Source organism: Triticum aestivum, chromosome 4D (genome assembly GCF_018294505.1).
Source record: "Triticum aestivum cultivar Chinese Spring chromosome 4D, IWGSC CS RefSeq v2.1, whole genome shotgun sequence".
Lineage (NCBI taxonomy): Eukaryota > Viridiplantae > Streptophyta > Magnoliopsida > Poales > Poaceae > Triticum > Triticum aestivum.
In genome coordinates, this window is record NC_057805.1 from 122,952,731 (window position 1) to 122,969,045 (window position 16,315).

General features: G+C 45.1%; 1 protein-coding gene across 2 annotated transcripts in view; it reads left to right on the top strand.

Moving 5' to 3' along the window:
* The first annotated feature begins 15,642 nt into the window (after positions 1-15,642).
* The window catches only part of LOC123096757 (glucan endo-1,3-beta-glucosidase-like), a 4,401-nt gene continuing 3,728 nt past the window's right edge, over positions 15,643-16,315 (top strand). The window contains exon 1 of one of the 2 annotated variants that reach the window (XM_044518539.1): positions 15,643-16,283. In XM_044518539.1, the coding sequence (XP_044374474.1) occupies positions 15,733-16,283 (551 nt within the window). In that variant the 5' untranslated portion in view covers positions 15,643-15,732. The remainder of the gene's footprint in view (positions 16,284-16,315) is intronic. The other variant, XM_044518538.1, reaches the window with a different exon arrangement.

The window sequence follows — 16,315 nt, forward strand, 5'->3', positions numbered from 1 at the left end:
GCTAGAATTGTATTAACCGGAAACTTAGTACATGTGTGAATACATAGACAAACAGAGTGTCACTAGTATGCCTCTACTAGACTAGCTCGTTGAATCAAAGATGGTTAAAGTTTCCTAGCCATAGACATGAGTTGTCATTTGATTAACGGGATCACATCATTAGAGAATGATGTGATTGACTTGACCCATTTCGTTAGCTTAGCACTTGATCGTTTAGTTTATTGCTATTGCTTTCTTCATGACTTATACATGTTCCTATGACTATGAGATTATGCAACTCCCGAATACCGGAGGAACACTTAGTGTGCTATCAAACATCACAACGTAACTGGGTGATTATAAAGATGCTCTACAGGTGTCTCCGATGGTGTTTGTTGGGTTGGCATAGATCGAGATTAGGATTTGTCACTCCGTGTTTCGGAGAGGTATCTTTGGGCCCTCTCGGTAATGCAAATCACTATAAGCCTTGCAAACAATGTGACTAATGAGTTAGTTGCGGGATGATGCATTACGAAACGAGTAAAGAGACTTGCCGGTAACGAGATTGAACTAGGTATAGAGATACCGATGATCGAATCTCGGGCAAGTAACATACCGATGACAAAGGGAACAAGGTATGTTGTTATGCGGTTTGACCGATAAAGATCTTCGTAGAATATGTGGGAGCCAATATGAACATCCAGGTTTCGCTATTGGTTATTGACCGGAGACGTGTCTCGGTCATGTCTACATAGTTCTCGAACCCGTAGGGTCCGCACGCTTAACGTTCGGTGATGATCGGTATTATGAGTTTATGTGTTTTGATGTACCGAAGGTAGTTCGGAGTCCCGGATATGATCACGGACATGACGAGGAGTCTCAAAATGGTCGAGACATGAAGATTGATATATTGGACGGCTATATTCGGACACCGGAAGTGTTCCGGGTGATTTCGGAGAAAACCGGAGTGCCGGAGGGTTACCGGAACCCCCCCGGGGAACTAGTGGGCCTAGATGGGCCTTAGTGGAGAGAGAGAGAGGGGATGCGAGGGAAGGCCGCGCGCCCCCTCCCCCGTGAGTACGAATTGGACTAGGAGGGGGGTGGCGCCCCCACTTTCCTTCCCCTCTCCCACTCCTTCCTTCCCCCTCCTAGTAGGACTAGGAAAGGAGGAATCCTACTCCTACTAGGAGGAGGATTACTCCCCTCCTTGGCGCGCCCCAGGGCCGGCCGGCCTCCCCCCTTGCTCCTTTATATACGGGGGCGGGGGGCACCCTAGAACACGCAACATACATTGCCTTAGCCGTGTGCGGTGCCCCCCTCCACCATAATCCACATCGGTCATATCGTTGCAGTGCTTAGGCGAAGCCCTGCGCCGGTAACTTCATCATCACCTTCATCACGCTGTCGTGCTGACGAAGCTCTCCCTCGACACTCAGCTCGATCGAGAGTTCGTGGGACGTCACCGAGCCGAATGTGTGCAGATCGTGGAGGTGCCGTACTTTCGGTACTAGGATCGGTCGGATCGTGAAGATGTACGACTACATCAACCGCGTTGTCATAACGCTTCCGCTTTCGGTCTACGAGGGTATGTGGACAACACTCTTCCCTCTCATTGCTATGCATCACCTAGATGGATCTTGCCTGTGCGTAGGATTTTTTTTGAAATTACTACGTTCCCCAACACAATCCTACTCCAAGTAGGAGTTGGATCCCCCCTTTCCTGGTCCTACTAGGAGAAGAAGGAAGGAGAGGGGAAAGAGAAGGAAGGAGGGGGCGCCGCCCCTCCCCCTAGTCCAATTCGTACTAGGCCCATGGAGGGGGGGGGGCGCGGCCAGCCCTTGGCTGCCCCTCTCTCTCCCCTAGGCCCAATAAGGCCCATTGCTTCTTAAGTGGTTCCGATAACCCTTCCAGCACTCCGATATTTATCCGGTGACCCCCGGAACTCATCCGGTGTTCGAATAAGATTGTCCAATATATCAATCTTTATTTCTCGACCATTTCGAGACTCCTCATCATGTCCATGATCACATCCGGGACTCCAAACTACCTTCGGTTCATCAAAACACATAAACTCATAATACCGATCGTCATCGAACATTAAGCGTGCGGACCTTACGGGTTCGAGAACTATGTAGACATGACCGAGACACATCTCCGGTAAATAACCAATAGCGGAACCTGGATGCTCATATTGGCTCCTACATATTCTATGAAGATCTTTATCGGTCAAAACGCATAACAATGTATGTTGTTCCCTTTGTCATCGGTATGTTACTTGCCCGAGATTCGATCGTCGGTATCACCATACCTAGTTCAATCTCGTTATCGGGAAGTCTCTTTACTCGTTTCGTAATGCATCATCCCACAACTAACTCATTAGTCACATTGCTTGCAAGGCTTATAGTGATGTGCATTACCGAGAGGGCCCAGAGATACCTCTCTGACAATCGGAGTGAGAAATCCTAATCTCGATCTATGCCAACTCAACAAACACCATCGGAGACACCTGTAGAGCATCTTTATAATCACCCAGTTACGTTGTGACGTTTGATAGCACACTAAGTGTTCTTCCGGTATTCGGGAGTTGCATAATCTCATAGTCAGAGGAACATGTATAAGTCATGAAGAAAGCAATAGCAATAAACTAAACGATTATAGTGCTAAGCTAATGGATGGGTCTTGTCCATCACATCATTCTCCTAATGATGTGATCCCGTTCATCAAATGACAACACATGTCTATGGTTAGGAAACATAACCATCTTTGATGAACGAGCTAGTCAAGTAGAGGCATACTAGGGACACTTATGTTTTGTCTATGTATTCACACATGTACTAAGTTTCCGGTTAATACAATTCTAGCATGAATGAGAAACATTTATCATGATATAAGGAAATATAAATAACAACTTTATTATTGCCTCTAGGGCATATTACCTTCAGTCTCCCACTTGCACTAGAGTCAATAATCTAGTTCACATCGCCGTGTGATTTAACACCAATAGTTCACATCACCATGTGATAGTTCACATTGCCATGTGACTAATACCCAAAAGGTTTACTAGAGTCAATAATCTAGTTCACATCCCCATGTAATTAACACCCAAAGAGTACTAAGGTGTGATCAAGTTTTGCTTGTGAGAGAAGTTTAGTCAACGGGTCTGCCACATTCAGATCCGTATGTATTTTGCAAATTTCTATGTCCACAATGCTCTGCACGGAGCTACTCTAGCTAATTGCTCCCACTTTCAATATGTATCCAGATTGAGACTTAGAGTCATCTGGATCAGTGTCAAAGCTTGCATCGATGTAACCCTTTACGACGAACCTTTTTTGCCACTTCCATAACCGAGAAACATATGCTTATTCCACTAAGGATAATTTTGACCGTTGTCCAGTGATCCACTCCTGGATCACTATTGTACCCTCTTGTCAAACTCATGGTGAGGTACACAATAGGTCTGGTACACAACATAACATACTTTATAGAACCTATGACTGAGGCATAGGGAATGACTTTTCATTCTCTTTCTATTTTCTGCCATGGTCAGGTTTTGAGTCTTTACTCAATTTCACACCTTGCAACACAGGCAAGAACTCCTTCTTTGACTGTTCCATTTTGAACTACTTCAAAATCTTGTCAAGTTATGTACTCATTGAAAAAAACTTATCAAGCGTTTTGATCTATCTCTATAGATCTTGATGCTCAATATGTAAGCAGCTTCACCGAGGTCTTTCTTTGAAAAACTCCTTTCAAACACTCCTTTATGCTTTCAAGAAAAATTCTACATCATTTCCGATCAACAATATGTCATTCACATATACTTATTAGAAAGGCTGTAGTGCTCCCACTCACTTTCTTGTAAATACAGGCTTCACCGCAAGTCTGTATAAAACCATATGCTTTGATCACCTTATCAAAGCGTATATTCCAACTCCGAGATGCTTGCACCAGTCCATAGATGGATCGCTGGAGCTTGCACACTCTGTTAGCACCTTTAGGATTGACAAAACCTTCTTGTTGCATCATATACAACTCTTCTTTAAGAAATCCATTAAGGAATGTAGTTTCTGACATCCATTTGCCAGATTTCATGAAATGTGGAAATTGCTAACATGATTTGGACAGACTTTAAGCATCGATACGAGTAAGAAAATCTCATCGTAGTCAACATCTTGAACTTGTGGAAAACCCTTTTCGACAAGTCGAGCTTTGTAGATAGTAACACTACTATCAGCATCCGTCTTCCTCTTGAAGATCCATTTTATTCTCTATGGCTTGCTGATCATCGGGCAAGTCAACCAAAGTCCATACTTTGTTCTCATACATGGATCCTATCTCATATTTCATGGCCTCAAGACACTTTGCGGAATCTAGGCTCATCATCGCTTCCTCATAGTTCGTAGGTTCATCATGGTCAAGTAACATGACCTCCAGAACAGGATTGTCGTACCACTCTGGTGCGGACCTTACTCTGGTTGACCTACGAGGTTCGGTAGTAACTTGATCTGAAGTTTCATGATAATCATCATTAGTTTCCTCACTAATTGGTGTAGGCATCACCGGAACTGATTTATGTGATGAACTACTTTCCAACTCGAGAGAAGGTACAATTACCTCATCAACTTCTACTTTCCTCCCACTCACTTCTTTCGAGAGAAACTCCTTCTCTAAAAAGGATCCATTCTTAGCAACGAATATCTTGCTTTCGGATCTGTGATAGAAGGTGTACCCAACAGTCTCTTCTGGGTATCCTATGAAGACATATTTCTCCGATTTAGGTTCGAGCTTATCAGGTTGAAGCTTTTTCACATAAGCATCGCAGCCCCAAACTTTAAGAAACGACAACTTGGGTTTCTTACCAAACCACAGTTCATAAGGTGTCGTCTCAATGGATTTAGATGGTGCCCTATTTAACGTGAATGCAGTCGTCTCTAATGCATAACCCCAAAATGATAGCGGTAAATCAGTAAGAGACATCATAGATCGCACCATATCTAATAAAGTACGGTTACGACGTTCGGACACACCATTACGCTGTGGTGTTCCAGGTGGCGTGAGTTGCGAAACTATTCCACATTGTTTCAAATGAAGGCCAAACTCGTAACTCAAATATTCGTCTCCACGATCATATCGTAGAAACTTTATTTTCTTGTTACGATGATTCTCCACTTCACTCTGAATATTTTTGAACTTTTCAAAATGTTTCAGACTTGTGTTTCATTAAGTAGATATACCCATATCTGCTCAAATCATCTGTGAAGGTCAGAAAATAATGATAACCGCCGCGAGCCTCAACACTCATCGGACTGCATACATCGGTATGTGTTATTTCCAATAAGTCTGTAACTCGCTCCATCGTTCTGAAGAACGGAGTTTTAGTCATCTTGCCCATGAGGCATGGTTCGCAAGCATCAAATGATTCCAAAAATCTATCTGCATGGAGTATCTTCATGCGCTTTACACCAATATGACCTAAACAGCAGTGCCACAAATATGTTGCACTATCATTATCAATTTTGCATCTTTTGGCATCAATATTATGAATATGTGCATCATTACGATAGAGATTCAGTAAACCATTTACATTGGATGTATGACCATAGAAGGTTTTATTCATGTAAACAACTTAAATGAATAACCGTATCGCAATAAAAATGATCAAATCATATTCATGCTCAACGCAAACACCAAATAACATTTATTAAGGTCTAACACCAATCCCGAAGGTATAGGGAGTGTGCGATGGTGATCTTATCAACCTTGGAATTACTTCCAACACACATCGTCACCTCGCCCTTAACTAGTCTCTGTTTATTTTGCAACTCCCGTTTCGAGTTACTACTCTTAGCAATTGAACCAGTATCAAATACCGAGGGGTTTCTATAAACACTAGTAAAGTACACATCAATAACATGTATATCAAATATACCTTTGTTCACTTTGCCATCCTTCTTATCCGCCAAGTATCTAGGGCGGTTCCACTTCCAGTGACCATTTCCTTTGCAGTAGAAGCACTGAGTTTCAGGATTGGGTATAGCTTTGGCGTTTTTCATAGGAGTGGCAACTTGCTTGCCATTCTTCTTGAAGTTCCCTTTCTTTCCCTTTTACTTGAAACTAGTGGTCTTGTCAACCATCAACATTTGATGCTTTTCTTGATTTCTACCTTCATCGATTTCAACATTACGAAGAGCTCGGGAATCGTTTTCGTCATCCCTTGCATATTATAGTTCATCACGAAGTTCTAGTAACTTGGTGATAGTGACTAGAGAACTCTGTCAATCACTGTTTTATCTGGAAGATTAACTCCCACTTGATTCAAGCGATTGTAGTACTCAGACAATCTCAGCACATGCTCACTGGTTGAGCTATTCCCCTCCATCTTGTAGGCAAAGTACTTGTCAGAGGTTTCATACCTCTCGACTCGGGCATGAGTCTGAAATACCAATTTCAGCTCTTGGAACATCTTATATGCTCCGTGGCGTTCAAAACGTTTTTGAAGTCCCGGTTCTAAGCCGTAAAGCATGGTGCATTAAACTATCAAGTAGTTATCATACCGAGCTTGTTAAACGTTCATAACGTCTGCATTTGTTCCTGCAATAGGTCCGTCACCTAGCGGTGCATCAAGGACATAATTCTTCTGTGCAGCAATGAAGATAATCCTCATATCACAGACCTAGTCCGCATCATTGCTACTATCATCTTTCAACATAGTTTTTCTCTAGGAACATATAAAAAATAAAAGGAACAGTAGCACGGGCCATTGATCTACAACAACATAGACATGCAAAATACTATCAGGTACTAAGTTCATGATAAATTAAAGTTCAATTAATCAAATTACTTAAGAACTCCCACTTATATAGATATCCCTCTAATCATCTAAGTGATCACGTGATCCAAATCAACTAAACCATGTCCGATCATCACGTGAGATGGAGTAGTTTTCAATGTTGAACATCACAATGTTGATCATATCTACTATATGATTCATGCTCGACCTTTCGGTCTCAGTGTTCCGAGGCCATATCTGCATATGCTAGGCTCGTCAAGTTTAACCCGAGTATTATGCGTGTGCAAAACTGGCTTGCACCCGTTGTATGTGAACGTAGAGCTTATCACACCCGATCATCACGTGGTGTCTCGGCACGACGAACTTTTGCAACGGTGCATACTCAGGGAGAACACTTGCACCTTGAAATTTAGTGAGAGATCATCTTATAATGCTACCGTCGAACTAAGCAAAATAAGATGCATAAAGGATAAACATCACATGCAATCAATATAAGTGATATGATATGGACATCATCATCTTGTGCCTTTGATCTCCATCTCCAAAGCACCGTCATGATCACCATCGTCACCGGCTTGACACCTTGATCTCCATCGAAGCATCGTTGTCGTCTCACCAACTATTGCTATCACGACTATCGCTACCGCTTAGTGATAAAGTAAAGCAATTACATGGCGATTGCATTGCATACAATAAAGCGACAACCATATGGCTCCTGCCAGTTGTCGATAACTCTGTTACAAAACATGATCATCTCATACAACAATTTATATCATCATGTCTTGACCATATCACATCACAACATGCCCTGCAAAAACAAGTTAGACGTCCTCTACTTTGTTGTTGCAAGTTTTACGTGGCTGCTACGGGCTGAGCAAGAACCGTTCTTACCTACGCATCAAAACCACAACGATTTTTCGTCAAGTGTGCTGTTTTAACCTTCAACAAGGACCGGTCGTAGTCACACTCGATTCAACTAAAGTAGAGAAACAGACACCCACTAGCCACTTGTGTGCGAAGCACGTCGGTAGAACCAGTCTCGCGTAAGCGTACGCGTGATGTCGGTCTGAGCCGCTTCATCCAACAATACCGCTGAATCAAAGTATGACATGTTGGTAAGCAGTATGACTATTATCGCCCACAACTCTTTGTGTTCTACTCATGCATATAACATCTACGCATAGACCTGGCTCGGATGCCACTGTTGGGGAACGCAGTATTTCAAAAATTTTACCTACAATCACGCAAGATCTATCTCTGTGATGCATAGCAACGGCGGGAGAGTGTGTCCACGTACCCTCGTAGATCGAAAGCGGGAGCGTTAAGCAACGCGGTTGATGTAGTCGAACGTCTTCGCGATCCAACCGATGAAGTACCGAACGCACGACACCTCCGCGATCTGCACACGTTCAGCTCGGTGACGTCCCTCGAACTCTTGATCCAGCTGAGTGCCGAGGGAGAGGTTCGTCAGCACGACGGTGTGATGACGACGATGATGAATTTACCGATGCAGGGCTTCGCCTAAGCACTACAACGATATGACCGAGGTGGAAATATGTGGAGGGGGGCACCGCACACGGGTAAACAATCAACTTGTGTGTCTATGGGGTGCCCCCCTCCCTCGTATATAAATGAGCAAGGGGGAGGCCGGCCGGCCCTCATAGGGCGCGCCCAAGGGGGACAATCCTACTCCAAGTAGGAGTTCGATCCCCCTTTCCTAGTCCTACTAGGAGAAGAAGGAAGGAGAGGGGAAAGAGAAGGACCTACTCATAATACCGATCGTCACCAAACGTTAAGCGTGCGGACCCTACGGGTTCGAGAACTATGTAGACATGACCGAGACACATCTCCGGTCAGTAACCAATAGCGGAACTTGGATGCTCATATTGGCTCCTACATATTCTATGAAGATCTTTATCGGTCAAACCGCATAACAACATACGTTGTTCCCTTTGTCATCGGTATGTTACTTGCCCGAGATTCGATGGTCGGTATCACCATACCTAGTTCAATCTCGTTACCGACAAGTCTCTTTACTCATTCCGTAATGCATCATCCCACAACTATCTCATTGTCACATTGCTTGCAAGACTTATAGTGATGTGCATTACCGAGAGGGCCCAGAGATACCTCTCCAACAATCGGAGTGACAAATCCTAATCTCGATCTATGCCAACTCAACAAACACCATCGGAGACACCTGTAGTGCATCTTTATAATCACCCAGTTACGTTGTGACGTTTGATAGCACACTAAGTGTTCCTCCGGTATCCGGGAGTTGCATAATCTCATAGTCAGAGGAACATGTATAAGTCATGAAGAAATCAATAGCAATAAACTAAACGATCATAGTGCTAAGCTAACAGATGGGTCTTGTCCATCACATCATTCTCCTAATGATTTGATCCCGTTCATCAAATGACAACACATGTCTATGGTTAGGAAACACAACCATCTTTGATGAACGAGCTAGTCAAGTAGAGGCATATTAGGGACACTTATGTTTTGTCTATGTATTCACACATGTACTAAGTTTCCGGTTAATACAATTCCAGCATGAATAATGAACATTTATCATGATATAAGGAAATATAAATAACAACTTTATTATTGCCTCTAGGGCATATTTCCTTCAGATGCATGGTGGCATCGCGTTCAAGAAGAGCGCAGGCTGAGAGGAGAACCTACTGTGAGAACTTGACGGCAAATGAAAGGTCTCTTGAAAGGGAGATTTTTGCCCGCTGATTATGACCAGATCCTATTTATCCAATTTCAAAATTGTGCTCAAGGAAATAGGACTGTTTCAGATTACACGAAGGAGTTTCTAAGGTTACAAGTGAGGTGCAACCTTGCTAAAACTGAAGATCAACAAGTTGCAAGGTACATCAATGGTCTCAATGATGCTATTCAAGATCGATTGATGTTGCAAAAAATTTGGTCCGTTGATCAAGCACAAGCTCTAGCCTTAAAGGCCGAGAGGTTTGTGAGGACAAGAAAGGCAACTAAAGCTCCATATCCTCATACTGAAGGCTCGTCTAGGAGTCAGCCTTAGAGTGGAAGAAAAGACGGCTCCACCAAAGGCAAAACGACCCATCCAGAAGCAAACTAGAGGCAAGGGCAAGTCCAATGAAGGCCCAAAATGCTATAAATGTGGTGAAAAGGGACACATATCCAGCGGCTGCCCACTAAGAAAATTTGTTAACACAACTATCCATGATGGTGAAAGCAATGACGAAGAATACGAACTAAAGATGTAGAGGGACAAGAGGTTTGTAAAGAAGAAGGTGAAGAGGTGGTATGTGTGATTCAGCGTCTCCTATGTTCCACACCACAACCTGATGACACACAACGGAAGACAATATTTGAGAGCAAGTGCACAGTGAATGGAAGGTATGCAAGTTAGTGATTGATAGTTGCAGCTGCAAGAATCTTATCTCCCAGAAGTTGGTGAGCCATTTAAAGCTTGATACACATGATCATCCAAACCACTACACTATTGGGTGGGTCAAGAAAGGAGTGAATATGAGGATCACCAAACAATGCAACCTGCCACTTTCCTTGGGCAAGCATTATCGCTCAAATGTGTTGTGTGATGTAGTTGATATGGACGCTAGCCATGTTCTTCATGGGAGACCTTGGCAATTTGATGTGGATACTACACACAAGGGCAAGGAAAACTCTTACTCTTTCATTTGGAACAAGAGAAAGATCATTATCTTACCAAACAAAACCGATGGTAATACCTCTAAGGAGGAGGGGGAAACTATGTTAACTATCTCCCATACCTTTCATGAGTTTATGGAAGACTTGAAGAAGACAGATTTGTGTGTTGCACTTGTTGTAAAAGGAGAAGAGCACCTGACTGTTGAAATTCCAGCAAAGGTACGTGGTTTATTGGCAGAATTTCAGAACATACTTGGAGAGCCACAAGGCTTGCCACCGATGAGAGGAATTCAACATAGAATTGACTTAATTCTGGGAGCAAGTCTTCCTAATCTTCCACACTATCAAATGAGCCCAAAGGAGTATGATATATTGAAGGAGAAAGTGGAGGAATTGTTGCAAAAGGGGCACATTCGAGAAAGTATTAGCCCATGTGTTGTACCAGCCCTACTCGCGCCAAAGAAAGTTGGATGTTGGCGCAAGTGTAAGGACAGTAGAGCCATTAACAAGATCACCGTAAGGTATAGATTCCCGATTCCCCGTCTGGATGATATGTTGGATCGGCTTAGTGAAGCAAGAGTGTTCACAAAGCTAGATTTAAGAAGCGGATATCATGAAATTCGTATCAGACCCGGGGATGAATGGAAAACCGCCTTCAAGACAAAGGAAGGGTTGTTTGAATGGCTAGTCATGCCATTTGGACTCTCAAATGCACCATGTACCTTTATGTGCTTAATGAATCAAGTCCTTCGACCCTTCTTGTCCCACTTTGTTGTGGTCTATTTTGATGACATCTTGATCTATAGCAAGGATGAGGATGAACACTTTGATCACATTCGGAAGGTGCTATAAGTACTAAGGGAAAATGAGCTCTACGTCAACTTGAAGAAATGTGTTTTCCTGCAAACACAACTTCTTTTCCTGGATTCGTCATAACATGTGACGGTATTCGTGTTGATGATTCTAAGGTCGAAGCAATCCGAGAATGGCCAACTCCGAACACCATTTCTGCGATAAGAAGTTTTCATGGCCTTGCAACTTTCTATAGGCGATTTGTGAAGAATTTCAGCACTATCATGGCACCAATTACCGAGTGTTTGAAGAAAGAAAAGTTCCAATGGACAGAAGCAACTAAAGTTAGTTTCAATGAGATTACACAAAAACTATCACAAGCTCCTGTCTTGGTGCTACCTGATTTCAACATGACTTTTGAGTTGGAGTGTGACGCTACTAGAGTAGGCATTGGAGATGTCCTATCTCAAGAAAGGAAGCCCATTGCTTTCTTTAGTGAGAAGTTAAGTGAAGCTAGACAGAAATGGAGTACCTATCAGCAAGAATTATATGCCGTTTTTAGAGTTTGAAAACTTGGGAAGTCTATTTGCTGCCTAAAGAATTCATTGTTTATAGCGACCATCAATCCTTGAAGCATTTTAGAAATCAAAAGCATGTTGACCGCATGCTAGCAAGATGGGCAACATATCTGGAGAGGTTTAACTATCTCATCATGCATAAATCTGGAATAACTAACAGAGTGGCCGATGCTTTGAGTCGTCGTGCATGCCTCTTGACTTCTTTTGAAACTGAACTTCCGGGCATGGATCAAATAAAGGAGTTGTATGAGGGTGACGAAGACTTTGGCCATGTTTGGGTAAAGCACGCAAGGGGCCAACCATTAGGTGATGACTATTTGATGCAAGATGGATATCTCTTAAAAAATGATCGTTTGTGCATTCCAAGAAGTTCTCTACGTGACAAACTGGTTAGAGAGCTCCATTCAAGTGATCTTAGTGGCCATGTTGGACGGGACAAGACTATCGCTAGCCTAGAAGCTTGCTACTTTTGGCCACAACTAAAGAGAGATCCTGAAAAGTTTGTTCAGCGATGCCCTATATGTCAAACCTGGAAAGGCCAAGTCCAGAACACAGGGTTATACATGCCTTTGCTTGTTCCTGTCGCTCCATGGGAGGACATCTCTATGGACTTCGTCTTGGGCTTGCCAAGAACAAGACGAGGGAGTGATGCTGTGTTTGTGGTCGTGGAGATTCTCTAAGATGGCTCATTTCATCCCATGCCGCAAGACAACGGATGCTCATCATGTGGCAAGCCTATTCTTTCGAGAAGTGGTCAGACTTCATGGAGTTCCAAGGTCCATCGTCTCAGACCGTGATAGCAAGTTTCTTGCTGCATTTTGGCTCACTTTGTGGGAGCAATTCAACACTGAATTGAAATTTTCTAGCACTGCTCATCCACAAACAGATGGACAAACGGAGGTGGTGAAAAGTTTTTGGGTAATCTAATCCGTTGCATTTGTGGAGAAAGAAAGGGGCAATGGGATTTGGCTTTATCTCTTGCAGATTTCTCCTACAATAACTCCAAGCATAGATCCACATGAAGGAGCCCTTTTTCCATTGACTACACTAAAGTTCCAACACATGTGGTGGACCTGGTGAAGCTACCATCAAGGGGAAACTCAAAATCAGCATTGTCCTTTGCTGATAATTAGACCGAGTTATTTGAAGAGATTCGCGGTGCTTTGGAAGAACAAAATCAGAAATATAAACAATTTGTTGATTGCAAAAGGAGGCCAAAATCATTCCAAGTCGGTGATAAGGTGATGGTCTACCTCCGAAAAGAGAGGCTGCCTTTAGGTGTTAAAGGGAAACTTAGGCAGCGAAGGTATGGGCCCTTCTCTATTGTGAGGAAGATAAATGATAATGCTTATGTGATAGATCTTCTAAGTGACATGGGTATCTCCAACACTTTCAATGTTGCGGACTTGACTCTACCATCCAGAAGAAGCGCTCTATGAAGATAACTCGAGGAAGAGTTCCAAACAACCAGGGGAGAATGATGAGGAACACTAGATGAGAAGAAAGAAAACACATGCCAGATCTGTTTGGCTACTTCTAGATGCTCCCACTCTAGTGTAGTATTTCTTTTGTTTTCTTTACCCTACCCGTTGTTTCTAGAGTTCTCTAGTTATAAGTAGTTGTGAGTAGAGAGATGAATCCTAAATAATGTTTTCTAGAGTGTTCCAGCTATAAGTAGAAGTATGTGAAGGCTTCCCAAAGCCCTATAAGTAGATGTCCTCACCTCTACTTTGTAAACCCAGACTGTGTACCCACTACCTATAATAGAACTTGTTGTTCTTATCTAAGATCTTGGAGTAGATTTTGCCCCCTAGGAGTTCTGGATTGAACTCTTGCTGCCCTATCGGCCTACATTCGCCTCTAGAGCGATATCTAGCACAACATGTTGAAGCTGTTCCTTCAACACTTGTGGTGTACACATTGTAGTAGCACGGTGGAGTTGCTCCTCTACAACCTTTGAGCCGCTTCACTCCATGAATCTACATACACTCACCCTTCCTTTGTCCCACTCCTATGTCGTTCGCGTGCCCCTCGCACAACGCCGATGCAATGTCGAAGAGCTCCTGCTTGTGTTCGCCCGACAGGCTCTCCTACAAGGCTTTGGAGCTTGAGGCCATGGGGGTGCGGCGCAGAGAGGATATCGGGGAGTGGAAGTGGGATATGCATGTTCGGCTCTGACCATGTTTAAATAGTGGGCAGATGTCAGGCCAAGCAGCAAGGTGTTTAATGCCGGCCGACAGACAGATAGATAAGTGGCGTCGCATGCGGGCACCGGAGTAGGGTCCTTGCAACCACACATGTTCAATGGAGGGAGGTGTATGGACGGATGATGTTTGAATGCGGAGAGAAGACACGTGCACCGGGATGCGACACGGACGACGCGCCGCTTCAATGTCGGCTCCAGCGAAAGGTCACATCTACTCTGGGCCGGCATGAATATGACACTGGCGCTAGAGCGGCGCTAGCCGGTTTGGACGAGAAAGGGAGAAAGTGCGGAAGAGGTTTTTGGGTTGGTCTGGGGTGTCGAACGTGTTCGTGGCAGTAGTCCGAACGTCCGCAAAGGCCCCCTTATTTGCTTCTGGTTTGCGAGGAAAGGGACATCTGAACTGTTTCTCGGACAAATGCAGGACTGTGTTGGTGAAACACGTCCGAAGAGGTTGGTCCGGACGGATGCGGTGGGTTGAGGTCATGTCCTTGGCTCCCTTTCGTGCAGGATAGTGTGCGGTAGTACTATGACCAGACTTTCGAATCTCAGTTGTTAGCATCAAGCAAGTAGTTGGGGGTGTGCAAGCAAGGAAGGACGGGCTCGCCGGAAACCCCAGTTGTCCGTGGCAAGCAAAGCTGGGAGGGGAATGTTGGTGGCCGATTCGAGCTGTTGTTGGTCCCAGAAGGCGTGCGCCACTGACACAAGCAACGCAGACCAGGCGCACGCGTGGATAGGGTAGGGACGGGACGACGCGGTTTGTGCGTGAGCGTCTCTCCCTGCCGACCACACGATCTCCATCTCCGTCTCCGTGTACGTGCGCTGAATCTGCGGCTGGCGCCGGGCCGACCACGGTGGTGAGATTGAGAAGCGTCACAATCCAACCCGGTCAACACGCACGTCCTCCCCACCGTTGCCGACGCGGCAGCCAACGGTAACTGCCCCATCCGCCGTCCAAATCGGCGATTATCCAAGCAATACTTTACACTAATCGAATTTTTCCAGTCGGCGCGTGCCATTTTCCCATGTCCACCTCGCTTTCTTCGAGAGGAAGGAGCTGTCATCTTTTTCTCCTGAAACCACTCGCCGTCGTTTCCTTTTTCTCTTCCTTCTCCAGCACATCGATACGCGCACCAGCCGAATAATATTCAAAGAAAAGCTTCGAGCAGAGGCAAATCCCCACGGAAATACGCGGCCACTTGCGTTTTTGCATCTTCTCCTTTCATATTCACTTTCTTCCATTCTTTAGAAAAGGCTTGGGATTATTTATTATTCATTTCAAACGCATGCTTTGGTTACTAAAGTATAGTATACCCTCTTTCTTGCTGTTTACTAATTTCCACATTTTTGAGCAACGGTGCAAAAGCAAAGGAAAAGGTAGTGTACCAACCCGAAAAAAATATTACTACCATGAAAGATTTCTAAAATTAATGAAAGATAGTGAACTCGTGGGAAAATATATATGAAAATGAATGACCTAAATATATGAAAAAGACAGTGACACATGGCAGCCGCAGCAAAGCGAGAAATAAAAATGCATTTAAAGCAAGGGAATAAGAATACTGTAATGGCCAGGTAATGGCACCCACCACGCGACCTTTGTCCGTTCCTCTCCTCTCCGGTACTCTGCTCTGGAGGTACCAGTACTAGTATTTGAACGGAACGGAAGCCCCAGTTGCCAACTCAGATTCAAACCCGCAATCCACTCCACACTCCATCCCGCGATGCCGCTCCTCCTCCTCCTCATGCTGCTCGCCGCCGGCGCGGCGGGGGCAGAGTCGGCGACCCCCTCGCTCCACATCGGCGTCAACTACGGCGCCAACGCCGACAACCTCCCCTCCCCGACCTCCGTCGCCGCCTTCCTCGCCACCAAGACCACCATCGACCGCGTCAAGCTCTTCGACGCCAACCCGACCTTCATCTCCGCCTTCGCCGGCACGCCCGTCTCCCTCGCCGTCTCCCTCCCCAACTCCGCCCTCCCCGCCCTCGCCGACAAGGCCACCGGCCTCGACGCCGCGCGGTCCTGGATCCGCGCCAACCTCTCCCCCTACGTCCCCGCCACCAACGTCACCCTCCTCCTCGCCGGCAACGAGATCCTCCTCTCCACCGACACCACCCTCATCCTCTCCCTCCTCCCCGCCATGCGCCGCCTCGCGCAGGCCCTCAAGGCCGAGGGCCTCACCGGCGTCCGCGTCACCACCCCGCACTACCTCGGCATCCTCGCCCCTTCCGACGGCATCCCCTCCAACGCCTCCTTCCGGGCGGGTTACAACACCAAGCTATTCCCGGCCATGCTGCAGTTCCACC